This window comes from Syngnathus scovelli, chromosome 6 (genome assembly GCF_024217435.2).
Source record: "Syngnathus scovelli strain Florida chromosome 6, RoL_Ssco_1.2, whole genome shotgun sequence".
NCBI lineage: Eukaryota > Metazoa > Chordata > Actinopteri > Syngnathiformes > Syngnathidae > Syngnathus > Syngnathus scovelli.
Window position 1 is genome coordinate 12,885,334 of NC_090852.1, and position 27,503 is coordinate 12,912,836.

At 41.0% G+C, this 27,503-nt stretch overlaps 5 protein-coding genes across 6 annotated transcripts; 3 read left to right on the top strand and 2 right to left on the bottom strand.

Annotated features, from left to right (window-relative positions):
• Positions 1 to 73: 73 nt before the first annotated feature.
• On the top strand, positions 74 to 3,702 carry LOC125971372 (RCC1 domain-containing protein 1-like). The gene is made up of 8 exons (XM_049724636.2): positions 74 to 272; positions 369 to 551; positions 667 to 832; positions 2,227 to 2,348; positions 2,419 to 2,526; positions 2,781 to 2,912; positions 3,128 to 3,157; positions 3,244 to 3,702. The coding sequence occupies exons 1-8, from the start codon at positions 74 to 76 to the stop codon at positions 3,396 to 3,398; spliced, it is 1,095 nt and encodes a 364-aa protein (XP_049580593.1). The 3' UTR covers positions 3,399 to 3,702.
• LOC125971373 (calcium and integrin-binding protein 1) lies at positions 3,511 to 5,012 on the bottom strand. The gene is made up of 7 exons (XM_049724637.1): positions 4,888 to 5,012; positions 4,592 to 4,626; positions 4,380 to 4,479; positions 4,139 to 4,292; positions 3,930 to 4,048; positions 3,775 to 3,863; positions 3,511 to 3,699 (listed from the first exon to the last, which is right to left on the bottom strand). The coding sequence occupies exons 1-7, from the start codon at positions 4,936 to 4,938 to the stop codon at positions 3,678 to 3,680; spliced, it is 570 nt and encodes a 189-aa protein (XP_049580594.1). The 5' UTR covers positions 4,939 to 5,012; the 3' UTR covers positions 3,511 to 3,677.
• Positions 5,013 to 5,817: 805 nt separating this feature from the next.
• On the bottom strand, positions 5,818 to 13,115 carry LOC125971369 (titin). 2 transcript variants are annotated; one of them, XM_049724629.2, is made up of 4 exons: positions 12,919 to 13,115; positions 12,621 to 12,699; positions 6,194 to 12,454; positions 5,818 to 6,040 (listed from the first exon to the last, which is right to left on the bottom strand). In XM_049724629.2, the coding sequence occupies exons 1-4, from the start codon at positions 12,940 to 12,942 to the stop codon at positions 6,006 to 6,008; spliced, it is 6,399 nt and encodes a 2,132-aa protein (XP_049580586.1). In that variant the 5' UTR covers positions 12,943 to 13,115; the 3' UTR covers positions 5,818 to 6,005. The 2 variants fall into 2 exon arrangements, with proteins under 2 accessions (XP_049580586.1, XP_049580585.1); XM_049724628.2 differs by having other exon boundaries at positions 6,194 to 12,463.
• Positions 13,116 to 14,346: 1,231 nt separating this feature from the next.
• gdpgp1 (GDP-D-glucose phosphorylase 1) lies at positions 14,347 to 15,891 on the top strand. Its single transcript, XM_049723161.2, has 2 exons — positions 14,347 to 14,566; positions 14,686 to 15,891. The coding sequence occupies exon 2, from the start codon at positions 14,762 to 14,764 to the stop codon at positions 15,824 to 15,826; it is 1,065 nt and encodes a 354-aa protein (XP_049579118.1). The 5' UTR covers positions 14,347 to 14,566; positions 14,686 to 14,761; the 3' UTR covers positions 15,827 to 15,891.
• An 809-nt stretch (positions 15,892 to 16,700) lies between these two features.
• On the top strand, positions 16,701 to 23,139 carry rhcgb (Rh family, C glycoprotein b). Its single transcript, XM_049723160.2, has 11 exons — positions 16,701 to 17,653; positions 19,058 to 19,250; positions 19,490 to 19,640; positions 19,776 to 19,923; positions 20,001 to 20,167; positions 20,239 to 20,376; positions 20,871 to 21,007; positions 21,090 to 21,214; positions 21,287 to 21,360; positions 21,707 to 21,774; positions 22,306 to 23,139. The coding sequence occupies exons 1-11, from the start codon at positions 17,431 to 17,433 to the stop codon at positions 22,337 to 22,339; spliced, it is 1,458 nt and encodes a 485-aa protein (XP_049579117.1). The 5' UTR covers positions 16,701 to 17,430; the 3' UTR covers positions 22,340 to 23,139.
• The last annotated feature ends 4,364 nt before the right edge of the window (positions 23,140 to 27,503 follow it).

A 27,503-nucleotide genomic window follows, 5' to 3' on the forward strand; every position in this document is an offset into this window, starting at 1 on the left:
CGCAATACCAGTTATTTTGTGGGAAGCTGCATCGTTAACGTTCTGCCGGAGTCACCTAACTTAAGCCACTCTAATGCCCTGGTTTGGGTTCGGCTTCAACGCCTTTGGACAGATACATGTATGTGAACCTGTTAGTACAGACGACGACACTACCAACAGGGTTAAAGTGATAACGCCATTTGAGTTCAAGTGTCATATTGACGGAAGCTGCTGTCGAAAAATAAGTGGACTCCGAGCGAGCTGGAGTCGAAGAGCAACCCTTCACGCAAATGGTGAGCGACCGATGAAAAGTTTCACTTAGCAACTAAAATTCCGAGTTACGTTTATGCATTATCACTGAAAATGGCTCGATGTTGCTGTGTTGCCAGGTTTATGCTTGGCAGGTTTCAACGCTGCGAGTGGGATTTGTGGGACAGGGTGCACGGACGCCACTGTCGGGGAGTCTTTCTTAATCCTCGCTTTTCCAAACAGAATTGAATCATGGGACCTGGACAACGAGAAGAAGACCCCAGTATGGAGCATGGAAGTCAAAACTCCATCCGAAAGCGCTGGTAATAATTGCTGTGGCGTTTAAACGGAAGACGCTAGTCACCATAGCGCCATCCTCTGGATTGATTTGGGTGTTTATATCAACATCTTCACTGAAATCACTTTGCTGCTTTCCAGGTCCGCCCCCGAATCTGCCGTTAGTCCCAGATGGTTACATTGCCATAAAACCTCCTTTCTATCGGCCATTGTCTCCACACCTGAAGGCCACCAAGCTGGCTCTGGGTGCAGAGCACTGCATTCTCCTCAGTGCCTCTGGAAGTGTGTACACATGGGGACTGGGCAGGTATAACTCAGACACTTGTCAGTTTTGGTAATCTTGCGCAGTGTTTCTAAGCCTCGTTTTTGCCAGGGTGCATATTTTGACAATAAATAAGTAAATAAATCACCAGCAATAAGTGGATACACAGAAGATGGAATAATTAGTGTGTACACTACGGTTCAAAAGTTTAGGGTCACTTAGAAATGTCCTTTTTTTAAAATAAAATGGCTAGTTTTCAATGAGTGTAACATTAAATTAATCAGGAATACACTCTATACATTGTCAATATGGTAAATGACTATTCTAGCTGCAAACGTCTGGCTTTTAATGCAATATCTACATACTAGATGTATGAAGGCCCATTTCCAGCAACCATCCCTCCAGTGGTCTAATTGATAGTTTTCTTCACTACCTTTTATGCAAGAACCACACGAGAGACAGTTTGCCCCTTTTACGCTTGCAAGCGGAGAAAGCCATCATCACTCTTGTGTCACACAAGAGCGCCTGAAAGCGGTCTGACTTTCGCCTCTTCCAGGAGTCTATTTATTTAGAATCAGAAATCAGAAAACCTTTATTGTCATTCTACATAGTACAATGAAATTGGAGACCTCCACCCAGTGCATGAGGTAGATACGAGTAACATAGTCAAGTCAAGTAATCGACTAATAGAAAAGTATATAAATAATCGGAAACAGTAGTGCGGACAAAGTGCAGTAGTAGTGCAGGAAAAAAAAAGTGTCATCAGTGTCGGCTGGAGTTGAGGGCGGCTATGGCTTGGGGAAAGAAACTGTTTTTGAGTCTGTTTGTCCTGGTCTTCATTTGCCTGTAGCGTCTTCCAGAGGGCAACAGTTGAGAGAAAGCAGGGTGGTGGTGAGGGTGAACAGGTTTCGGGGTCGCCTCTGCAAACTAATTTAGTCAGTGCAGAGGGTCTTATCTCTTTGTTTTACAAAGTTTTATAAACAGATACTGGTGGAGCATCTTTAGACAACAAACTAAGCAAGAACGTTTGCACAACATGGAATGTTTCAACAACTCAAGGGAATGTGGAAAGTTTCAACGAGTCAAGGGAAGGTGGAAAGTTTTAACAGTTAATGATTCTATTCAACATAATCATACGATCAAAATAAATTGTCAACCCTAACACTAATTGTCCATTGTTTGCTAATTGTGTTAGAAGGCTGATGGATGATTACACTTTAAAAGTCTTGTGCAATTATGTTAGTTTTCATGGAAAACACAACATTTTCTGGGTGACCCCAAATTTTCTGAACAGTAGCGTACCTCACTGGCCTAATTACATGAACAAAGACAGATTCAACGAGATGGCATACGGTTAACTTTAAAATTTCCCATTAAAGATTTGGTATCCCTGCTCTACAGAACACCATTATTGTATTCTTTTTTTAACTACTTTACAGTCACGGTCAATTAGGGCACGGTGTCCTCTCATCTGAAGAGCAGCCCAGAGTGGTGGAGGCCCTTTGGGGCATGACCATGAGCTGGGTGGCCACAGGAGGCTGGCACACTGTCTGCATTAGTGGTAAGAACCGCTTGTGATTCTGCCAGTGTAATCAGGGATGCCCGTAAATGCTATTTCAATGTACTGACAGACGGGGGTGACTTGTATGTGTGGGGCTGGAACGAAAGTGGCCAGCTTGGACTTCCCTCGCGAGCTGCTAGGAGGGCACAGCAACATCAAAAAAGTCAAAAGGAAGCAGGTGGGTTATGTAAAATATTTAAAATGCTGCATTATTTTCTGTCAGTCATCCCAATGTGTGTTGTGATCATTTTTCACTTGTCTTACCTTACTGCTGAAATCATATTTGCTTGCATGATGCTTGATATGTAGCATGAAGAATATCGACAGCATTTGTGTCACAATCGTTATCTTAAAAATAAAATTTCCAAATGAAACTATGTTTAGCAACTACAGATCTTTCAACTCTTGTTACCAACTTGTTTTTATGTAAAGACACACCAGAGGGAGAGAAGGACGAAGAAGTGTTCATATCTATCCAGGCATTCCCAGCACTACTGGACGTTACTCCATCGTGTGAGATTAAGACAGTTGGCTGTGGCTCCCGTCACACAGCTGCTGTGACATGTAAGTCATGATGTCACTTCCCTATGTCTGCATGAAATTACTACTCCCAATAGGTACATGTGAAAACTAGGCTCAGAGCATGCAGAGAGCACAGATCGCTCTTTAAGATTGCGACTTCTAAACAATTTCTTAACTATCAAACTCACACGAGTCATTTTTTTTTACATTGAATTGGGGTTGGACTTCTGTTTCCAATGTGATCTTTCTCATTTTAGCCACAGGTGACCTCTACACTTGGGGATGGGGTGAGTTTGAGTACAACTCTAATAATCATACATAATTTACATTTGATTTACAAGAGAGATGGTAACTTCCTTGTTTTTCTCCTCAGGTCAATACGGTCAGCTTGGATACGAGACATCCTGTTCAGATGAGCCGCGCCGTGTGGAGTTCTTCAGTGAACAACAAATGCGTGTTGTCGATGTGACGTGTGGGGCATGGAATACTTTTGCTGCTGTCGTCAGGGAGGAAGTAGCTGCCTCTTAAATATTAGCAGTATACTATTGCTAAACATGGACTTTGCACTGTATCGTACACAGTGAAAACTTAAGACTTGAATTACATTCCAAGTATTTTGTATACACTCAAAACGCTTGACAACTTTGTAAAACTTTTTATATGGAAATATAAAGAGAGATTTAAAAAATACAAATAGGTGTTTTACATATAACAGTAAAGTCAATAGATTCCATAGAAATTTACAGCAAATAACTACTTTATATAACTGATTAAACAATAATAAATGTAGGTGGTCAATTTCTGTCTTCACAGCACAATCTTGAAGGAACTGTGAAGAATATTTTGGAAATATGTTAATTGAGTTGTCAAAGGCACACATTTTAAATTACATTTTTATGGTCACCTGATAAAATCCGGTGACCTTGAAATGACGTGCTGAAACTCTGAGAGGTTCACGGTTCCATCCTTGTCAATGTCTGACTCGTCGAGAATCTAAACGACATTCGGTATTATTACACATTTGATTATGTTGTGTCCATATTGCAGGATCTCGCTCACGTTGTTGATGAGCTGTCTCATCTCCTCGGGGGTTAGTCTCGTGTCATCGGTCTCGCCGGTCAGGCAGTTGACCAGTTTCTCCAGATCACCACAGTCAAGAGTTCCATCATCATCAAAGTCTAAAGATGACAAAATAGCATTAAGTATGCTATTGCTTTGAATCAACCAATCACACGCTAAGTTTCTTTTTAAGTTAAGTTTCTTTTTACCAAATATACGGAATGCATAGTGGGACTTGATTTCCAGTGTTGCCGAGTCACTGAAGGCACTCAAAAGATCTAGAAAGTCCTCAAAGGTGAGGCTTCCATCTTTCACTTCGGATGTTGAAAAGACGTGGCAGATCCTCGTTCGAAATGGGTTGGACTGAAACAGGAACAAGTACAAGGGTCATTGCGAAATTCCTTTTAACCAGATGAATGACTCCGCTATAAGAGCAGTGACACATTGTACCTTGAGTTCTGGAAGGGTGAGGATCTTCTCCATGGGCACCCTGGCGTTTGGAAGGTCTCTCTCATCTTTCATGAGCAGCTCAGTGAATCTTTTATGCGCACTGGTATTAATAGCCACAACATAATATTGTGTTACATAAGCAGCTACCGTATTAATCCTGGCCATTCAAACAACAAATATATTCAGCGTGTGGCATGCAAATGGTCACTTACAGAAGAATTTCTTGTTTTGTTAAAAACGTCAGCTCCTGAAAGTAGAATGATAGTCACTCACAAAATATTGGAAATCCTATAGTACATGGTGTTAGCAACATATTACTTTTCTGACGTCGGATTCAACATTATGAGACACCAATGTTGTTTCAAATTGAAAATTGGCGTAGAAGGCTGCTTCTTTTGGGTTACGCTAAAATAGCTTTAAGTTGGCTAACGTTGCTGGGTGGAACAAGTGTTTGTTTGGCAGGAAATCAGCCAGGACGGCATCGCGTTTCTTATAGTTGATCACTTACTTGGTATTCTGAGAGCAAATCCTTTCCAAGTTGACTCGCCGTTGTCCCCATCTTGTACTATAGTTAGTTTCCAACGTTAAACTTTTTTGTCTTATAAACACTGTGTTGCCGCTGTACTTCCGGTGAGCCTGTTAACCATTTCATGCTTGACAAGCTCCGCGTACGGATGTTAGCTAAAGTCCAAAAGATCATACAATCTATGGTCACCAAAGTCCCAAAAGACATTTCTTTGTATTCTCAGGGTTAGTGACGCGGTGCTTTGTCTACATATATAGTTGTTATACAGTCTAAAATGTGGAAATATTTTTTTAAACATAAGACGTTTCTCGCATTGATTAGTCTTTTCATCGTGTACATAATTCACATAATATCGCCCGTGTTTTTTTTTTTTTTAATCGTAACGTTTAGAGGCAAAGCGAATCATGACCAAATGCAACATTAATGCTAAGTATGTTTTGGAGCAACATATGCTGCCATCCAAGCAAACCTATTTCAGCAAGACAATGAATGCTAAGCCACTTTCTGCATGTCTTACAACAGAGTGACTTTGTTGTTAAACAGAATGCAAGACATTCCACCTACAAAGCTAAAACAATTGTGTGTTAGGAAAAGTGGTGTAACAGTAGTAAACATGACCCTCCGTCCGTTTTTAGAACATATTGCAGGCATCAGATTTCAAATAGTAGAGAAAAAGTAAAATAAACTAAGGTTTGTTAGTTTGAATATTAAATGTCTTGACTTAGTGTATTAAATACAGGTTTTAAAAAAATGCAAATCATTCTATTCTGTTTTTATTTACATTATACACAAGGTTCCGACTTTATTGGAATTGGGGTTTGTAGATGGATGGCTCTATGTTTGAAACAGATAAATTGTTTGATGTAGCTCATCAATAAGCATAACTAATGTTTTACAATTCGAAATCCAAGGTTATGTCATCTTTTATTTTATTTCATTAAACTTAGACAAGAATGCTATAAAAACATTGTAGTTTGACTACAGCACAATATGCGTGAATTCAAAGAACTGATACTTTTTGAAATTGAACAAAGTTTGGATAGCTCAGCAATCTTCTCAACATGCCGAAGTGTTCAGCTCAACTCTGGAGGAAACACAAACTAAGCACCCGGGTTTGTTTCCCAGTTTGTTGAATCTAAAATGAAATACATAAAAAGAGAATCAGTCACCGGAATACAGTGGAGCAAAACAGCATGTAATAATTCTTTCTCTTAGATTCATTTGACTGAACAACTTGTTTAGATGGTAACTCAACATTATTAATGTTTTTTTTTTTTTCAGACTCTACCTGTCATTGTTGTTCCTTCCCTCGTCTCAGCCGGAACACCGATTCCAAATTCATTTTCAGCGGTGACTCTAAAGTAGTAGATCCCCCTTTCCTCCAGGTCAGTCACCTTGTAGGACAACCTGTGGCATCTGTTTGTGAGTCTTGTCCATCCTTTTCTGCTGATGTCCAGTATGTCAACAAGATAGTTCTTAACGGAGGCTCCTCCCTCATTCTCAGGAATGTCCCAAGTAATTGTGGCAGAGTTCTTGGTAACATTTTTAACAGCTAAATGTGTTGGTGGACCAGGGGAATCCAGAACCTTCACACTTAGAGTCAAAGAGGCATTCCCGGCATCGTTTTGTAATTTGACTATGTATTTGCCTGTATCATCGCGGGTTACTTTTTCCACAGTGATGGAGGTGTCTGAGTCGGTGGTGTTGATCAGTCCTCTGATTCTCAAATCCACATCTGCTTTTTCCCAAGTCACACTTGGAATAGGTTTGCCCGTGAAAGGCACGGTGAAGGTGAAGGCACTTCCTTCTTTGACATGGAGGGTCTTCTTAATGTCAGTGCTAATATCAAACCTAGGTTCTTCCACTCTATCCACAGTCACATAAGGATCCGTTTCAGGACTGGCTTCACTGATGCCGACCTTATTTATTGATCTAACAACAAAAACATATTCTGTCCCTGAAGTGAGCCCAGTTACTTTAAACTCAGTTTTATCTGTGTTTTGTGTCCCAACGGACCAGTCTTCTTCGGCAGATTTTCTGAATTCAACTTTGTAGCCTGTAATTGGTGCTCCTCCATCAAACAGCGGCTTGTTCCATGACAGAGTGATTGAGGACTTGGAAGAATCGAGAAGTGTAGGTTTTCCAGGAGGGGAAGGCAGAAACTGTGGATCTTCTGCCACGGTGAGAGGACATGGTAGACTGGGTTCACTTATCCCTGCAGCATTCTCTGCAAAAACCCGGAATTCATATTCACATCCTTCATGTAAGCCAGTGGCTTTGACTCGTAGGTCGTAGACAGGCTTCTTATTAACACGCAGCCAACGAATGCCTTGCTTGTCCCGCTTCTCAATGATGTATCCGCTGATTCGGCTCCCTCCATCAGATACTGGCCTCTTCCAGCAGATAGTCATAGCGTCACTCGTTGCACTTGTGACCTCAACATCCGTTGGAGCGGATGGGATGTTGAAGGGGTCGACTGCCCTGATGGGATCACTTTCCAAAGTCTCCCCTTCGCCATACTTGTTTACTGCCCTCACCCTAAAGAGGTATTCATTCCCTTTAAGCAGCTTAGTTATTTTGCAAGTGGTTGCCATCAAATCACCATAGATAAGAGTCCAGGCCACACGACTGGTTTCACACTTCTCAACGATATAATGCATGATCTCTGCACCGCCTGTCTCGTGAGGAGGTCCCCATGATAAAGTGAGTTTCTCCGCTGAAAGTCCAGACACTTGCAGGGGTCCAGCTGGAGGACCAGGCCTGTCTAAGACTTTGCATGTAAACGCAATAGATGTGGTACCCGCAGTACTCTGGAGGCTCAGAGTGTACTGTCCAGAGTCTTTTCGAACACACTCCCGGATTAACAGACACGTATGCGTCTTGGTTGTTGTAATCTCAACCCTACCCTTTGTGCCAATGGCTCTACTATTCTTTGACCATAACACTGTAGGGTTTGGGCGACCTGAGATGTCAGCATCTATTCTTAGGAGATCACCTACTTTGACAACCAAAACCTGTTTAAATTTGTCCTCTATGATAATTTTAGGTGGCTCCACATCATGCTGCAGAGTCACGGGTCCGGTGGCCTCAGATGGTGCACTGAAGAGCTCAGCTGCATTCTTTGCAAGAACCCTGAAGTCATATTGTTCACCCTCTGTGAGACCAGTCACCTCCCAAAAGGTATCAAGTAAGTTGGTGAAGTTACATTTTAGCCAACATGTATCTGGAAGCTCTTTCCTCTCTACAATGAAAGTAATAATTTTAGCCCCACCGTCATAGTTTGGTTTCTCCCAGGAGAGGGAAACTGAAGAGTTTGTTATGTTGGAAACTGTGAGATTTCGTGGGGGGTCACACTGGTCTCTCGCTGCAACAGGCTCAGAGGTATTACTGCAGGGACCTACACCAACAATATTCTCAGCATAGACCCGGAATTCATATACGAGGCCTTCTTCAACATTTGTAACTTTGAATCTGTTCTCTGTCACTGGATTTTTGTTTAATTTTGTCCACAGAATACTACTTTGATCTTTGCGTTCAATATGATAGCCAATAATCGGGCTGCCACCATCACTGCTCGCTGGGTCCCATGTAATGACCATAACAGACTTTGAGGCACTCACAACAGAGATATTGCTTGGTGGACTTGGAACCTTGAAAGGATATTGAGCAATAACTGGTTCAGACTCAACAAAGGAGCTCTTCCCGTAGCGATTTTCTGCAGCAACACGAAAGTAATATTCAGTGCCCTGTGTCAGACGAGATATTTTTATCGAGGTCCTGGCAACGGTGGCTGACACAGTCTGCCAGATTGTGCTGTTTGCATCTCTCTTCTCAACAACATAATTAGAGATTTCACATCCTCCACAATAATGAGGGGGCTGCCATTTCAGAGCCACAAATTCAGCGCTCACTTCTTCCACAGTAAGATCACACGGTGGTCCAGGTTTTTCAAAAACATTCACGTGGATCTCAGCAGATGTCATTCCAGCGGAATTGGTGACGGTTACCTCATACAGGCCAACATCTATCTTTGTTGCATCTTTGATTATGATTTGAGATGATGTCTCTGATGTACACACATTGACCCTGCAGGTCTCTTTGAGTATGTTGCCATCTTTCTTCCATGTTACAGTGGGCTGTGGTACACCCTTGAATGGCACATCAATTTTCAAATCATTCCCTGCCTTCACACTAAATGTGCTGGACAGCAAACTAATAATGGGTTGAGCACTTGTGTCTCTCACGATAACAGGTGTCAACAGGAGCTTGGGCTCACTCTTCCCCTTTTCATTCACAGCACTAACTCTGAAGAAATACTCCATTTCTTTTGTCAGTCCATGAATGACTGTTTCCAGTGTTTTACTCTCAGAACAGGTTCTCCACTTGTCATGTCCTTTTGCTTGCATTTCGACAATATAACGTGTAATTTTGCTGCCTCCGTCATGATCTGGCTTTTCCCATGAGAGTTTTACGCTGTCATTGGTGACATCGCTGTGTGTAATTTTCCCAGGAGGAGAAGCCACTTCAGACACTTTAACAGGCTCTTTTGTTTCAGCTGATTGTCCACTTCCATACTCGTTTACAGCCAAGACACGGAAGTAATAAAAACATCCCTCTTGGAGGTTGTCAATTTTACACGAGTTCCTTGTGCAGTTACTACACACACTTGTGAAAACCTTTCTATTCTCCTCTCTCTTTTCCACGGCATAATGTGAAATCACTGCTCCTCCATCAATGAGAGGAGCCTCCCAGGTGATGAGCACAGAATCTCTCTGAACATCTTTCACTTGGAGGTTTGTTGGTACACTGGGAGTATCCAACACTCGCACATTGACGAATGCTGACTTGGAGCCCTTGCAGTTCGTAACAGTCAATACATATTTTCCCGTGTCATTTCTGTTCACATTTTCAATCATCAGCAATGTGTAGGTCCCTGTCACCTCTATTTGTGCGTTCTCACTGAGAGCACCACCTTCCTTTGACCATTGGACTTCAGGTTCCGGCCTTCCTCTGATAGCAACATAGAGACGTAACGTTGAACAGGCTCGAACACTAACTAGCTTTCTCAAAGCTGTGTCCAACTCAATTTCGGGGTGCTCTAGTTTCTCAGCTGCAACCACAGACCCTGGTAATTCCACCGGTTCGCCGACTCCATTGGCATTTGTTGCGCGCACCCGAAAGTTGTACTCTGCATTTTGCTTCAGACCTTTTATGGTGTCTTTTGTATCTTCAGTGTTTGGTGTGCATGTTAGCCACTTATCATCTGCTGCTTCTTTCATCTCAACAACAAATCCATTAATGGGCGCGCCACCATCATAGATAGGCTTGGACCACGATAGAGAGACAGTACTGCACGAATGGTCTGTCACTTTGAGGTTGGTAGGGGGACCAGGAGGGTATGATGTATCACACACTTTAATATAATCGCTTGGCTCACTGGGTGCACCAACACCAGCGGTATTCTCTGCCGATACTCTAAACTGATAATAATGTCCCTCGGTGAGTCCTGTGCATCTGAAGCGCAAGTCATTCAGTCTTCTCTTGTTGCATTTTGTCCACCTAACACCCTCTTTATCACGTTTCTCCAGGATGTAGCCATCTATCTCAGAGCCCCCGTCAGTCTCAGGTCTTTCCCACGTCAACATGACAGAGTCTCCGGTCACAGCACTGGCAGCAGGGGTAGAAGGAGCACTGGGTGTTTTGAAAGGATTTTGTGCGATGAAAGGTTCTGATTCCAGATATTCCCCGACACCAAATTTGTTCACGGCACAAACACGGAATATGTATTCTCTCCCGGGTGTCAGCTTGGTTGCTTTGTAACTGACAGTTTCAACATGAGAATCAACTCCTGTCCATGTAACACGGCTTGTCTCCCTTTTTTCAAGAATGTAATGTGAAACACTGGCTCCGCCATCATTTAAAGGGGGGTTCCAATGAAGATTACATTTTTCACCACTGACAGCTTTCACCCTTAAAGGTCCTTCTGGAGAACCGGGTCTGTCCAGCACCTTTACATTGACCGGCATGGATGTTGTTCCATCAATGTTAGTGAGACTCAGGACGAAGCATCCCCCGTCCACTCGTGCACAGTCCCTGATAGTCAGTGTTGTATGAGTGATGGTGTTTTTTACATCAGTCCTTGGGGTAGCTTTGTTAATTTCCTCACCATCCTTCAGCCACCTTACTTCGGGAAGGGGTTTTCCAAAGTAATCCGCTTCAATTATAAGTGTTTCCCCAGCCTGGGCAATAACTGTACTCTTGAACTTGGGGTCCATAATCGCAGAAGGTCTTTCAATTACATCTTCAGCAAAGATGGTTATACATTCAGAAGGTTTGCTCCAGACACCTGCACCATTCTTGGCAGTGACCCTGAACATATAACTTTGGCCTCCCGTCAGATCTGTAACTGTGAACTGATTTTCAATAACATTTGTGAAGTTTGCTTTCGTCCAGCGGCCATCTGGAAGCTCCTTCTTTTCAACAACGTAGCCTGTAATAGAGCTGCCACCATCATAGCCAGGTTTGGCCCACTGGAGTGTGATATTCTCTTTTGTAATGACAACAGCTTCAGGTTTACCAGGTGGATCACAGGGATCTCTTGCGACATAACAGTCAGATATCTTGCTCGATGAACTGAGCCCAGCAATATTTTCAGCAAAGACTCTGAATTCATACTCAATGCCTTCCTCCAGGCCAGTCGTTTTGAATCGGGTGTCAGGTATGGCGAGTTTGTTCAGCTTGGTCCATAAGATGCTGTTTTTCTCCTTTCGCTCCAGATGATAGCCAGTGACAGCACTACCTCCATCTCTGCCTGGGGGTGCCCATTCAACTAACATACTGTACTTTGACACTGTGGATATAAAAGGTGTACCAGGAGCCGCAGGCACACTAAATGGGTACTGCGCAAGTACAATTGAAGATGTGATGGCAGCACTCTTTCCATACCTATTTTCTGCAAACACTCTGAATTGATACTCACTACCAGTCTTTAGTTTGGTGGCTTTGATTGTTGTCCGCACTGTCGTTGCTGATACGGTTTGCCACTCCATGTTAGTAATGTCCCGTTTCTCCACGACATAGTTGTCAAGCTGACAGCCTCCTGTGTATTCGGGTGGCTCCCAGGAAATGGACACATAGTCGGAACTAACTTCATCAATTTTCACAGGCCCAATTGGGGGGTCGGGCTTTTCAAGAACGACCACTGTGATTTCTCCTGTGTAGCTTCCAGCGTTGTTGCGTGCTGTGATGGAGTATTGACCAACATGCTCCCTGGTAGCGTGTCTGATATGAAAAACTGTCATTGATGATGTAGTTGGGAGCTCCAGCCTGGATGTCTCTTTGACAGCCTGTCCATTTTTTTTCCATTCTATCTTTGGGGCTGGATTACCCAGCACTGGTATTTCTACTTTCAAATCATCACCATTTTTCACTGTAAACGTAGTAATAGTCAGTTGGAGGGTTGGTTTTAAAGCCGTTTCCTTTGCTGTATCAACAGCAGACTGGTCTTTGGGATTTTGTGTGTTCCTTTCAACAGACCCAGCCATCTGCCCTGTAGAACCTCAGAGCAAATAAGTAAAACATTATGTAAGACTTTATCCCACAACGATTTAAACGATTTAAAGAAATGTTGAGTTTGTAATTATATTTTCAAAATGCAGTTATAAATCAAATTTACTGTGAAAACGTTATGACGACTAGATGTGTGCTTTGCATACCTTCAACAATAGCAGAGGTGGATGACTCGGGATTAGTATCATGTAGGGGCTGAGCTGTATCATTTCTTTCATTTCCTGTCTACAAAATAGATCGATGTCAGTGAATTAAATTAAAGCACTGATGCGTAATTCTTACATGGTCCCATGAAAAACTTTAATATGCTAATGTGTTAAAGTATGGCATGGTATTTTAATAAACAGATGTATTATTGTCCAGATACAAACTATAAACGATATACAAGCTAAAATGCATACAATGTTGTTATATTTTTTGCATAAGTTTAAAAAGAGGACTTACTTCTTTGTCTGTTCCTGCCTCCATCCTTATTTTACAGTAGTTGTCCTTTTACTCGGCAAGAAAAAAAAAACTAACGAACAAAACCAACTTATCTTAATGCTATTTGAGATACTATGAAATGAAGCAGTGCTCCCAAGCAGCCGAACACATATAACTTCCAGCAGTCACCGTCTGCTTTATCTCCAAAAGCATGCAGTTACTCAGCCGCTAAAATAGACACATGACTGAGTGGCCAGCTGCTGCTTCTAAAGTTAGTCCAAACCATGGGTTACAAAACAGTAGCAGACATGACTAGACAAAAAATAAATTAGTAATTAAATAAATATATAAATAGATAAATAACCACAATCAGACAATTTACGCTACGTTGATATAATGAAATGTAATTCTGCTAGTTTGTGTGCTGTTTTTTTTTATTAGACATACAGTGGAACACCAGAACCACCTCGGCACTCAACATATTCGGTTTTCAACTCTAAATGTCGGGAAATCTTTGTTCCGGTTCTCGGACAAAGTTTAGGAAACAAATCCCGAACTCAGAGGTCCACTGTAAGGTTGCACTGTACCAGAGAAAAAAACATGGATCCCAAGAAAGACGCAGGAGAAAAGCAGAAGAGGATAATGGCGAGAATGACGATAGAGCTGAAAAAGTTGATCATAGACAAGTATAAAAGAGGCGTTTGTGTGATGGACGGATTCAAAGTGCCGAGATTGACCATGAATTCCTTTTTGAGGAGTAGAGAGGTGATAAAAACTGCTAGTGTTACTAAGGGGGTTACATGGGGTCACCGGCCAGGTCCCAGTGGAAAAAACAAAGAAAGGAAAACACTGACAAAATGCAGCCACCTGCTAGTTTGTGTGCTTGTTCAACTGCAAGGACAACTACTGAAAATTCCAATTTTCTTATGGAATTGGATTCCCCTTCCATTCATTCGTGTTCATAGATTCAGCGCCAAATCAATGTCACATTATGTAGATCTTAAATTAATTTTTTTAATGGTGTGTTTCTTATTTAATTTATATAGCATATTCAACCCTATGCATTTTCGCTCCGGAAAAAAAAAAAAAAAAAAAAAGGGTACAATCTTGCTGGCTGACAACAGATTATTACATTTTCAGTTATTTCTAATGGGGGAAATTGCTTCGGAACTCACTTCTCAACACTCTTTCTAGAACAAATTAGCGTTGAGATCCGAGGTTGAACTGTATTTTAGCAATATGAGTAAACAAGATGAGTATGGGATGGGGCTGTAACAATACACTAAAGTTGAGATTCAATTTATAGCATTCTTACTAATATTATAGTACTTTTATTTTGGCATCTCAAGCAGGAAATGCAAGTGTAACCGATAGAAAGAATAGAAACGTGACAGGAGCTGAACAGTTGTAAAACAATATAGGATCCGCGCTTCGTTTGCCTATATATGTACAATACTGTTGTTTATATCTTATTCAAACATTTACTCGCTTCATATTATCATGATGATGACGACAAATAAACACAGTTAACAGTCAAGTCACGCCCGGAAAACTGTGGATAGCTTTTATTTTGTCAATTCAAATCGGAAATACCAATACCAACGACGAAGAACCAACGTAACTGTTCGGGAACTAACAGGAGCTTAACATCAGTTAAACGTGCACAAATGTAAGTCACTTGTTTTGCGTGATCATACGTATGATTTATATTGTAGTTGATATTCTGATTGAAATATTTATTGTCCTTTCACCCTATGAATTGGAACCAAACACCTGGCATACGACTAGACGCAAAATGACGCCAGCCTGTTTATCTACGCAAGCAATGTAAAACGTCAACACCATCCACCCCACCTCCACAGCCATGCCAGTCCACTTTGTTTACTGGAATCAAGACTTTATTAAAGATGTGCCCGTCAATACCAATAACACGTCGGCATGGAAATCGAGGTTTGACACTGCCATTCAAGCTGGATGGATGGACAGGATGGAGAGGGGGCTCCTTCGCTACCGTTTGGAGGATTTACAGACACGTATCCTGCCTGGCCCCTGTGGTTTTGTTGCCCAGTTAAATGTCAAGAGAGGACTAGAGAGAAGAAAGCCTCAAGAGATCCTAAGTATTCAGCAAGATTTCAATGCTGAGCTGTTTAATTTTAACAAAGTCAATCCAGATGAGATCATATTTGAGATGATTAAGGAATCTGACGAAGGGCATGAAATTGGCCGTCAATCGTGTAAGACTGTTGTGTTGGTCAATGTCAGTCCTCTGGAGTTTGGACATTGTCTTCTTGTTCCAGATCCAGCACGCTGCTTTCCTCAAATCCTCACAAGGCTTGCCATTCAAGTTGGTATTGAATCGGTACTGCTCAGCTCTGATCCATCTTTTCGTGTAGGCTTCAACAGTCTCGGAGCATTTGCATCTGTCAATCATTTACATCTTCATGGATATTACTTGAAGTATAAGCTCAGTATTGAAACTATTCCTGTTCGCCCGCTTATTCCCAACAAAGGATTTTATACTTTGGGAGGATTTCCTGCAGGTTTTCTATTCTACACCGAATCCAAGGGAGTGAAGGATGTCGCCAGTGCCATCTGTCATGTCACTGACTTCCTAGTGGAGGCCAATGTTGCTCACAACCTCTTCATGACCAGAGGAGCCCCACCCTGCGAAGAGGATGATGACAAGTTATTAAGAAAAGGCGTACGCATTGCCGTGTGGCCCAGAGTAGCTTGTTTTGGTACCAAAGAGGAGTCCGCTCTCAATGTTGCACTATGCGAGCTTGCTGGACATCTACCATTTAAGAACAAGAAGGACTATGAGCTCACCACTGAGTCACATGTTATAGAAATCATTCAACGTTATCTTCTCCCACATGAAGATTTTCTACAATTGGAAAAGCAGCTGACTCATCATTTAATGACACTGTAATAATTTGACAAAACAAGAGTTCTGCTCAGTCCTTATAATTTTAGTAAATGACAAATTTAAACTTTGCCAAGAGTGTGTGTGCTGTCACTTTCAAAGATGCCAACAGTTTTCCCAAATGATGATAAAAACCAGAGAGAGATTATTAGTAGTCAAGGAGGCCATTATTCATTTTTCAGTAAAAGGGAAAAATATTTATATATATTGAGTGATTGATGGATATAAGTAGATATACTGATATAGTGTACAGTAAATATCACAAGATAAAAGCTGTAATTCTGACCTTTTGGGTTACATTCATCTTTTGATCAGAAACCCAATATATGATATGAACCAAAGTAGCCTACAATATATTGAAAAACAGGACTCCACTAGTATTTTTGTTGTAGAAGACCAAATCTTCCCAATCAGCGTGTAGGCCAATATGAATCAAAGTCGAGCATGATCCCAGTGGAGTATTATCATGTGCTTGAATGACATCACCAAGACAGTGATGCCAACACAAATGATTAGTGCAGCGACGTGTGTTTTCATTTGATGATGACCTTGTTTTTCCTCAATATCAAAACACATAATTAATAAAAAAATCACAAGACTACGACTTAAACTTTGGTTTACTTGTCACTACCCACCAACTAGTGTCCTGCCCATTATGAATAATTTCTGATAAATTCATAATAATTAAATTAATGGTGAAAATGTGAAACTGGCTGTCAATTACAGGATTTGCATCAAATCTTGACTCTGTGTGTTAACTTAACTGTTCTGTGGTCTCCTGTATTCACCTTGAGCCCGGTGCTGTAATGGTTGACTGAGTCAAACCTGTCAAGCACCTTTCTCATGTCTTGTGGGAAACGTTATTTACAGTGCATGCTTGACAGGGTCTGACTACTGAGGTCATGAGAACAACCCCCCACCCCTCCATGAAATCTCCATTACATCGCACACACACACACCACAAACATGCATGCACACTGTGATGTGGGAGGAGTAACCAATACTATCTCCCCATATAGTGTTTATATGCTTTCATTTTTGAGAAAAAAAAAATCATTTCAAAGGTGGAACCATTGTTTGCTAATATACACATAGTTCTTTTTATTCAACTGTATGTATGCTACCTGCTTTAAAAACTAAGGGGAGAAAACTTGTGAGCAAGCAAAATATTTTCCCTTTTTTTATAAACTTTCACAGTCTCGTACTGACAAAAAGAGGGAAAAATGATGTAACAATTCACACAATTTTTAAGACCTAACAAGCTGGCTTGACCTCTGTGATATCAAAATAATCTATTTGTTGTGCTTTTATCACTTTGTAAAAGTAAAGCATCTCAAAAATAAACACAGCAATCCATCAAAGTACAGATACCTGAAAAATGTACTTCCTGTAAGTACATAAATACTATTTGTACTCATTTACCTCCTGGCACTGCATGTCAGCCTTCCAGAAAGTGTCGAGGGAGTAACTGTGGGAGTGTCCTCTCATCTTTGCTCACCTTCATATGAGCTTGGCGTTCAGTTTGTTAGGAACTGCACCTGAGCACTTCCAACCTGAATCAATCAACTCCCAAACAAAATTGGCAAAAAAAAAATAGAAAACTCAACAGGATGGGCAGTGTTCAAAGCTTCAGAGAATTCTGTGATCGTACTAAAAATACAAATGTTCGTCTTAGTCTTCCAGCAGTGTGTATCGTTTGGCAAACAGCTATGATTATCTTGTTTGGAGTTTTTATTCGTTATGATGAGGAGTCCGATGCACACTGGATAGAGCACCGGAAAATGGAAAATATATCAAGTGACATTGAGAATGACTTCTACTTCAGATACCCAAGTAAGTAATTTCATATGAATCAGTGTCACTTTTTTTCCATGACAAATTGTTCAATACAACCTCTGATCTTGAAGTATTTGTGAATGAAATGTCTGTATTTTACTTTTAGAGAATAATTCCAAATGACTTTTTACAATGGACTGGAATCATTTGATTTATATGCAATGAGTTGACATTGCTGACGTCAACAGGTGATTATTTCTCTTGAGGTTAGTTTGTTAGCGTGATCACCAGGCTTGCTAAAATAAATATAACATCCTGGTTTTAGACTCTCTTTTTTTCATGATGAGATCAATAACAACCTGTTGTGTTGTCTCACAAATAACCATAGGTAATATTGTCAAGAAACTGTTTTGTTTTTTTATTATTATTATTGAGGCAAATAAAGACTGTTTTCTTTGCCTGCATTCCACTTTACACTATGCTGTTACTAATGTCTCCTAATGTTTCACAGTGACAACATATTGTGCCAGTAGATGTCTCAAATGGTTTGTGGTCATGTTTTTGTAAAGGACACCAGCGGGTGATGCTGGTATCCATCAGAGAGCCAATAGCAGGACTTGTTAAAAAAAAGTCCCTTTTAAATAGATAACACTGATCTACACTGCCAATGTACAGAGGTAAAGTCACAAAATACTTGTAATAAAAAAATGAACTAAAAATAACAAGGAAATCTAATGTATAAATAATAATTTTAAAATAACTATGAAATAGACACCTTTTTAGTCTTCATAAAAACTAAATATATATTGACCAAGTTTCAGAATACATTCATATTCTGTAAGGGAAAAAAAATGCGAGCAAATACATTTATAAGTTGACTTTTAAGACATTTAATATAAAGTGCAACACAATCCAGTCCAGGACCTTGGTTGACTTTGGTCACCTTTCCAAACAATTATTCCTCCTTGGAAAATAACTTTTGAAAATCATTGTCACAGGGTCAAACGATTGCAACCTTAAAGGGTAAGTCAACCCTAAAATGTTCTTTACAATAATATTTTTTAGCCTAAACACGGCATTCTGATTAATATTGCGTTTGTGGAATGTGAATTAAACTGCTAAATTCATTTGTTTTTATGTATCTCAGGGGGCTGCCATTTTGCCACTTCCTGTAAGTTGCATAATGTCCGCCCCCTGACATGGATAAAACCAAGTGGATTTTGCCTGTTGAATTCATATTCCACAAAAGAAACATTAATCAGAACACTGTGTTTTGACTTGTCAAGCTACACGGAACATACATATTATTACAAGGAAAATTTGGGACTGACTTTCCCTTTAAAGGCTGTTTTGACAGTTTTTTTTCCCCCTGTCATACAAATGTTAAATAATGAGCCATTATTGTGCCATTATTGTGTCGTGCGTGACCGATGTCCTAACACAGCTTTTTTTTTTGTCAAGGTTTTCAAGATGTCCACGTGATGATCTTCGTGGGCTTTGGCTTCTTGATGACTTTTCTCAAGCGCTACAGTTTTGGCGCCGTGGGTTTCAACTTCCTCATCGCAGCATTTGGCCTCCAATGGGCGCTCCTAATGCAGGGCTGGTTCCACTCCCTGGATTACACTGATGGAAAGATCAAAATTGGCGTTGAAAAGTACGATTGACCGATTTTTTTTCCCACCTAATTGTAATTACTGGATTATCCAATTATTTAAAACAAGTGATGCTAATAGTAGTTTTTTGATCCCGAATAAATGTTTGATGGATTCCACCAACTGTTTCCACAGAAAGAAAAACAGTCAACTTCTCAATATAGTTACATCAGATTTTTTTAAGAAAGCTGATCAGTATTTGCAACTTTAGTGACTCCTCAATGTTCTATTTGTCTCCAAGTTTAATTAATGCAGATTTCTGTGTGGCGGGCTGCTTGATTGCCTATGGAGCCGTGCTTGGTAAAGTCAGTCCAGTCCAGCTGATGGTCTTGACCCTATTTGGCATCACATTGTTTGCTGTGGAGGAATATATCATCCTCACTGTCATACACGTGAGTGGGAGCACTCGTTTGAATGGTTGTTTCTCTCCGGCTGACCAGCAAACCAAGTCTGGCTCAGTTCTGAAAGGAATGCACGGATCAAAAAACCTGTTTGGTGACTAAGAAATAACCCTTGTTGACCTGAAGGCTCGAGATGCGGGAGGCTCCATGGTGATCCACACATTCGGCGCTTATTATGGCCTTTCCATCTCGTGGATGCTCTATCGACCCAACCTGGATCAGAGCAGTCGTCTTCAGGGCTCAGTTTACCACTCAGATGTCTTTGCTATGATAGGTTGGCTGGCGTCACCAAATGTTTTGTTGTTGGTCTGACTTCTTCCTAATATTATATACGTACATATATGTGGGTAGGAACTCTCTTCCTGTGGATGTTCTGGCCCAGTTTCAATTCAGCTATCGCCGACCACGGCGACGGGCAGCACCGAGCCGCCATCAACACTTACCTGGCTTTGGCTGCAACAGTGCTCACCACTGTGGCTTTCTCGAGCCTCTTCCAGAAGCACGGCAAACTAGACATGGTAACACTCCCCGAGGGACTTGATGAGAATCTAATTTAGTTCACGAACATTTCTGTTTGTCTTCTGCACAGGTCCACATTCAAAACTCCACTTTGGCTGGTGGTGTTGCAGTGGGAACTGCAGCAGAATTTATGCTGATGCCCTATGGGTCTCTGATAGTTGGGTTCTGCTGCGGTGTCATTTCCACATTGGGTTATATCTTCCTCACGGTATTGTTCACATTTAGATTTGATCTTAACGAGCATTTTGATGTTGGTCAAGTTCAGTTCCCTTGGTTCTTCATGAGCCAATTGTACACTTCTATACTTTGTGGGAACAAGTACCATTTCTGTTCCAGTACAAAGCAACATAACATGAAGGGGTTGTTGGATTAGTTAATTCTGAAAAAAAAACAATGAACCCCTCAGATACCAAGACGTAAAGTTAATTAAAAAGGTGTACCAATACTTTTGTCACTGTCGTTGTTCATTAGGGGAAAGTTCAGTGTAACAAAAAAAGGCCCAAATATGCAATTATCCACATAATCCTATTTTTTATAAAATATGATTTATTTTTAATTGATACCATTTAGCATGGAATGAGAACTTGGTAAAAGTGCGGACTGGGTCATCAGCCATTTTTGATTAGGGTCAAAATGCTGTCACCTGTGGTAGAGGTGTGGCTTCATAGTTGTTGAACTGCACTTTGTGAACTTCTTTCACAGCCATTTATGGAGAAGCACCTGAAGATTCAAGACACATGTGGAATCCACAACCTCCACGCCATGCCTGGGCTCATAGGTGGCATTGTGGGCGCTATTACTGCTGCAGCTGCTTCTGAGTCGGTGTATGGTAAAGAAGGGTGAGAAGCATGTCGGCATCATGAGATTTTAGATGAAGTCAGACTTTTGACCACCATGAATCTTTTCTTTTTTATTTAAAAGACTGATAAACACCTTTGACTTTGAGGGTGCTTTTGAACACATGACCCCCACAAGGCAAGGTGGTCATCAGGCTGCAGGCATCTGTGTGGCTGTTTGTTTTGGTGTGGGTGGAGGCATCATGGTTGGTAAGCTAAATACACCGCAAAACTCTCCAGGTCCTTCCATCGTTTTGGTGCACTTTCATGACGTCTTTGCAGGTTCTATTTTAAGATTACCCATCTGGGGCGACCCGGCGGATGACAATTGCTTTGACGATGAACCCTACTGGGAGGTTAGTGACTCCACCAATGTCATAAATAAGTGCCTTTCGCAAGTCACAACACATTTTAGTATAGTAAAGTAACCAAGAGTCAGTGACGGTTGTTAACTCACCTCATTGGAGCGATGACTAGCGGGAAATCACTAAGTTAAGTTGAATGCAACAAAGTTACAATGTATTGAATAGGAACGAGCTCCGCTCTAGCACAAATTACAGAAAGTGCAACTTCATCGATGATAAAATGTGATGAAGAAAGCAGCTGTGATTATGCATTATTAATATCTATTTTCCAACTTTTCAGGTAAAAATGGCAGTTAACAGAGTTGCTACCCCTGACTGATGTTGAAATTGTTTGCAGGTGCCTGATGAGGAGGAGAGTATTCCACCAGTCCTACAGTACAACAATCACATGCTCAACAAAGACATGTAAGTGTTTTATTTTGTATGCCACCAATGTTCAGGTTAAATGAATATATTCATTTCAATCTTTCAATAACTGCACCACATAGATTGTTAGTGTTGTGGATATTGTGCAATATTGTTCAGCTTCAAGTTTTTAACACTGTAAAAGCTTTTTAAAAACGTTTTACGCAAATTATAAACGTTGAGCACCAAAAACTAAAATAATAATTACACACTAAAATATAATTGTGCTAGTTTGACATTAGTACAATATTTTAAGCGAGGTGCTATTGTTGCATTTATTATCCTCTTGGTGGCAGCACTGGTTTTAGTCAAAATGAACACGGACACGCGCACGCACACACGCACGCGCATGCAACTTGCACAAGATGACCTTGGAGATGCAATGTTGACAGTAAATAACCTCATTCGATGAGACATATGAAATATTTTATTTTCGTCAATGACACATTTGAAGTGACACATTTTACTGTATAATTGGTTGTTAAATATGTGTTTTTAATTATGTGCATTTATTGATTTGTTTATTTTTAGAACCGAGTCAAATTTCACCATGGAGCAGAACTGACCGAATGTCTTATGATGGTTTGCTGTTCTCTGTTAGTACCTTTTTTATAATCTTGCTGATACAATAGTTTATTCCAAAAAAAATGTGTATTGTCCAACCAGTGAGTGTATTTCTAGAAATTTAGGTTGGATAAACAATCTAACGTGTAAATAATAGGTCAATTGATCAGTTTGTTTAGTTGAATGGTTTCCTTGGTCTAATTCAAGACAGTATTTACTCAAGTGAATTCACAATATGAATTTGGCCCCTTTAAACAAGCAGGACACAATAACTGATCTTTTTTCTGAGCTAATGTTGATTTGTTGTTGTCTGAGAATGATTGCAATGATGTTAATGCCAGATAAAATGTTTTTTGTGTGATGACGGGTAAAATTAGAATGGATCACTGGAACGCTGTTTGCATTGTTCGCTTGTGGTTCGCTTTGTGTGTCGAATCCAGCCACACTTGCTTGATGTCATGATTTTAAATTTTGGGTTGAAAGTATGAGGTACTGTATAGGCCTAAAAGCATTTCTCTCATTTTCACATGGATGTTTTGATGTATGACTTTGAGTTTTTTGTGTGTCTGGCAGTCTGTCTGCCTGCCTGTTATTTGGTATAGTGAGAGAATTTCCGGTGCGTGTGAGACTTTTTTTTTTTTTTTTAATGTTTAGTGAGATTTTTTTGTGGGAGGTAAATGTTATTTTTGGATGTATAAAAATCATCAACTTCAATGAGTCACTGGCCAAGATGATCTTTTGCTGTGTGTTCATGGTATGTAAAGAAAATATTTGCAACTTATAAATTCCACATTTGACTGATTTTGCTCAAGTGTCAGAAAGGTGTTAAATTTCAAAATATTTTAACTAGTTTACTGTATCAAATTGCACCAATTCCTTATTCACTGACGCCACACTTCCTGCTCACAATGCATTGTGGTCTACATTAACCGATTGAGTGACTATCGATGCACACGAACGTTCCAAGTATGTTGTGGCAAAATCTGAGTTCGCTATTGTTTTTCTCACTGCACTTTCAGTCAATGGCGTAAAGCCTGTATAGTGCATTACATAAGGAATATTTTGGACATAAAGACAGCCGATTTCTCAACATCTTTATAAATGCATTTTGTTTTTCTATTCAGTCATTTCTCTTGAGAATCATAATTGAGTTTTCAACGAATGGACAAGGTGTATCTACTCTGTGTCAAATGCCCTTGAAAGAAAATGTTGGTTTATACACAAAAAGAAGGGCATTTCCTAGATCTCCAGCAAGCACTTTTGCCAGGGGTCAGACAGACTGTGAAGAAGGCTCCAACACATGCAAGGGGCACTATGGTGACTAAACATGCCCTTGCCTTTTCAATGTGACCTCAGTTCAAAGGGCAGCAAGTAATAAAGGTCAAAGTCAGTGTTTCATTCCATCGATCTGACAGAGGATGACCAGTACGGAAAACAGGCATTGAGTAATTCCTTTAGATGTTTCCCACAAATGAAAAGCAGCAAGGAGTTTATCTCCACATTCAGTGGTAACAAAAACGGGCTTCCATCTTAAGTCTTTCGCTTTTGTCTTCAGGAGCATGTTTGAGTAAAGGAGGTAATGATGCCACAAGTGCTCCAATTAGAGATGCCGCCCTACAGGGAGAAACGGTTCCCACATTTCTGCACTGATACCGCACACACACACACGCACACACACACGGCCCTTCACAATGGACCCAGTTCCCGCTCCAACTTGACTCATGTTTATTCTCCATCTACTTAAAGGACAAATGCAGAACTAATTCAAGGCATTGTTTACATGACAGTTAGCCTCCTTAAAGGTGCAGGTGCACTAGGCCCAGGGGCCTCATGAGACCCAAGTTGAGCGTCTTGGGCTCAAATGGCTCTATCATGATGTTTTGATTGACAGGTGGGGGGGGGATATAGAGAGGGTGGGAAAGGAGTACAGAACAACGCCTCCAGAATGGGAAGTGCACAAAACATACTTCCAAACAAGGGGCCACAGAGACGCTCATTAATGATAAAGAGCACGCCAGTAAATGTCTGTTTACGCTGTGTGCCAGCCATAGTGTTTGCAGGTTGAGATTAGTTTGTAATCCTTTACACATGGCTATGAAATTTATAGAAAGACAGAATTAACATTGTGGGGTGTGGTGGGAGTGTGCCTGCTGATATCCATTCATGACAAAAGTAGTACAGTGGAACGTTAGAGGTCTGCCCTGTGTTGCGGGGCAACCTCAGATTTTTTTGCCTATTGAAAATAGTGGAAACACAATTGCTTGATTCAAATAGTCAGGATCATTCTTCTGCAGAATTGGATTATCTGATCATTTGAATCAGCAGGAGAGAAACTTCTTACACATTCAGGTGAGCAGTTTCAGACCCTTGGTCCAGACATTAGCTGCGTCCAAATTCACAGGCTGCATCCTCCAAGGCCGGTTTGAAGGCTGGGTCCTTCACAGCCCTGGAAGCTCCACCTCCGTGGATCGCATAAGACGTGGCGAATTTGGACAGGTGGACTATCTCTGTAGAAATTAATAGGCAGCCTCACATTTTTCATCTTCGTTTTCGACTGCTTGGGCGAGTGAGCTTGTCAAGCAGTGTTAAATGCATTGCTGTCGAAGACAGTGGAGCAATGTCTGCTACAAAGCTACCGTCACAAATTTCTTTTATAACAACGGAGTGCAAAAAAAACCGAGTGAATCAAAAATACTAAAGTGCTACCCATGCAAAGAATCTGAACAAATATACATTTCTAAGATACTGCTGGCTAAATGGCATGTTTCGAAATGTCAATACATTAACCAGAAACCTAATTTATATATGTTGGTCAATACACAAATTCTAAAGAACGCAAAACCTTGAGTGCTTTTTTTCTTCAGGTCTATGTTTGACACCTACTGACAGTTATGTTTACATGTTTGGAGTTCCTAAATAAATATTTTAATAATAAGAAAGAAGCCCGTCACCATGGAAATGAAGGCCAGTTTCAACACTGCATGTCATGTGACATGCAGTCGGGTCGCTCCGGGAATGATGTCATGTAGGTTGAAAACAGGTTCATGTACACTAGGGCTATTCAATTAATTGATTAATTCACTTGGGCCAAATTTTCAACTACCATGTTTTTCCTGAACGTGTTGGCCTCAGGGTTGTTTTCAACTTTAAAGTTCCACTGTGTCTATTAACTAGCAAGACCAACCGTCCAAGGTTTAACGGCACTTGTTAATGTTTTCAGGGATTTGTGTTATAAGTCTAACAAACTGAGCCATAAAATGCCTTGATGAAGCCCTATGCAAGTCCATAATTTTTTTTTTATAAACTACAGGTATTTAAATTAGGGGTCTCAAACTTGCGGCCCATGGGCAATTTAGATAATATTTTGCGGCCACCTACTTGCCATTCAAGTTTAATGATATGCGGCCCTACGTTTTTTGTCTTGGTGTTGCGTGGGTGTTTGTTTGTTTGTTTGTTTGTTTGTTTGTTTGTTTGTTTGTTTGTTTGTTTGTTTGTTTGTTTGTTTGTTTGTTTGTTTGTTTGTTTGTTTGTTTGTTTAAGATTGGATTAGCTGTACTTTTTTTTTTCATACTCAAACAGAATTTTTGTGGAATACTCGATATGGCCCAGACACAGCCAGACTTATCTCCAGTGGCTCCAACATTGAGTTTGGGACGCTTAGTATAAAACCTTTCTGTTTTCGCTACATGTGTTTTGTAGGCTTTAGTTTTCCCGAAACACACACAAAAAATCAGTGAAAGCTCCCACCTGTGTGTGCCCCAGGTATCTACCCACTCCACTAATTGTCAACAGAGGCTGTTTAAATGTCTCGATCAGACCACAGTGGCGAGGAACAGAAGATTAAGCATGATCCTATTCGATCCCCGCAAGCCCCTTCTTGCGGTCCGTTCCACCAGCTTTTGAAAAGAGGAGGGGGCTCCATTCAGACCTGTGATATGAATCCCAGACGTATGGACGAGAACAGAGCTTTCACCCCACCCTAGTTTCACAGAAAAGACCCCTTTTTGGCAACCTCTAATTCTGGTTGCTACGGGCATCTGGGTTCAATGGCGCGCTCCTGTTGTGAGGGGACAAAGCCTCTCAGTCACCCAGCCATGGTTGCTAAGAGAGGCAGAATGTATGGGGAGGGACAGGGCTGTTGTTGTCCCAGGCCAAATGTCTCTCTTAAGGCGGGCGAGAAGGAGTGATTGACAGGTGGCTACACGCTCCGCTGCAGATCACCCAGGAGGTCTGAGGGAGGTGACATTATATCTGTGACTGGGTGTGTGTGCGCACTTTGGTGAGTTATGCAGTGAGAGCAGACGGAGTATATGATGGAGTTATGTAAATAAATTCAAAAAGTAGCATCAATTAATACTTATTGCGGAGCTGCTTCTGGTCTCTTTTTGTAGTGACAATCATATTTTGATATTTTGGGGAAAATAAGAACTTTTTAGAACACTAAAGCACTACTCAGTGCAACTATTGGGAAATTATGCAGAAGCAACTATAAGCATTGTTGAACTCATTTAAATGGTACTGTGTTGAATTAACATTCTGGCAATTTATATATAACAACTAGTTTTGAAGCTGATGCATTTTAAGAGTAGAAAGAGGTCTTAATTGAATGGGTGCGCTGCCATGTCACAAACAGAAAGTGACCGCAATGGCTATTTTGCGCCACTCCAAATACACACGTACAAACAACAGCACAAATCTCAGTCAAATTGTTTATATTATCTATGCGCTATATCTGCTCAATCACAAGCAGTAAAATCTGACAATTCATCGTAAAAGGAAAATAATACTGAGTCAGCATTTAAGCATGGAACTGGACCATCCTCCTTGGAGAACAGTGATGAAGACAAACACAGCTTTGTGTTTTGTGCAGACATCAGTTCTCCCTCCAGGGCTGTGCAGCAGATAAAGTGCAGCCTTTTGGATGTAAAAGGGGTCCACGAAGGACCCTGCCTGGCCTCACTTAGATGCCTGAGACTGTCTGAGTTCTGCACTCCCAGACACAGAACCCTTCCACTCGTCAGATGCCGCCCGTCCCCTTCCCCTTCCCCGTCTCCCCAACCCCCTTCCCCTTGACCTTGACTCCCCTGTCACCACGGCCCTCCAGACAGTCTGGGGTCAAAGGCTAACACAGCAGTCACACATCAGACACGGTTCGAGTCCCCTGC

What these genes read in the sequence shown, in the direction of transcription:
- LOC125971372 (XM_049724636.2), top strand. Translation starts at nt 74, where the DNA reads ATGCCCTGGTTTGGGTTCGGCTTCAACGCCTTTGGACAGATACATGTA. An exon ending in AGCAACCCTTCACGCAAATG is followed by an intron (nt 273 to 368) that starts GTGAGCGACCGA and finishes CTGTGTTGCCAG; the next exon opens with GTTTATGCTTGGCAGGTTTC. An exon ending in GCACACTGTCTGCATTAGTG is followed by an intron (nt 2,349 to 2,418) that starts GTAAGAACCGCT and finishes ATGTACTGACAG; the next exon opens with ACGGGGGTGACTTGTATGTG.
- LOC125971373 (XM_049724637.1), bottom strand. Translation starts at nt 4,938, where the DNA reads ATGGGGACAACGGCGAGTCAACTTGGAAAGGATTTGCTCTCAGAATAC. An exon ending in TCACCCTTCCAGAACTCAAG is followed by an intron (nt 4,293 to 4,379) that starts GTACAATGTGTC and finishes TTCCTGTTTCAG; the next exon opens with TCCAACCCATTTCGAACGAG. An exon ending in TGAGACAGCTCATCAACAAC is followed by an intron (nt 3,864 to 3,929) that starts GTGAGCGAGATC and finishes AATGTCGTTTAG; the next exon opens with ATTCTCGACGAGTCAGACAT.
- LOC125971369 (XM_049724628.2), bottom strand. Translation starts at nt 12,942, where the DNA reads ATGGAGGCAGGAACAGACAAAGAA. An exon ending in CACCTCTGCTATTGTTGAAG is followed by an intron (nt 12,464 to 12,620) that starts GTATGCAAAGCA and finishes ATTTGCTCTGAG; the next exon opens with GTTCTACAGGGCAGATGGCT. An exon ending in GGAAGGAACAACAATGACAG is followed by an intron (nt 6,041 to 6,193) that starts GTAGAGTCTGAA and finishes ATTTCATTTTAG; the next exon opens with ATTCAACAAACTGGGAAACA.
- gdpgp1 (XM_049723161.2), top strand. Translation starts at nt 14,762, where the DNA reads ATGCCAGTCCACTTTGTTTACTGGAATCAAGACTTTATTAAAGATGTG.
- rhcgb (XM_049723160.2), top strand. Translation starts at nt 17,431, where the DNA reads ATGGGCAGTGTTCAAAGCTTCAGAGAATTCTGTGATCGTACTAAAAAT. An exon ending in GGGTGGAGGCATCATGGTTG is followed by an intron (nt 21,215 to 21,286) that starts GTAAGCTAAATA and finishes ACGTCTTTGCAG; the next exon opens with GTTCTATTTTAAGATTACCC. An exon ending in ACGATGAACCCTACTGGGAG is followed by an intron (nt 21,361 to 21,706) that starts GTTAGTGACTCC and finishes AATTGTTTGCAG; the next exon opens with GTGCCTGATGAGGAGGAGAG.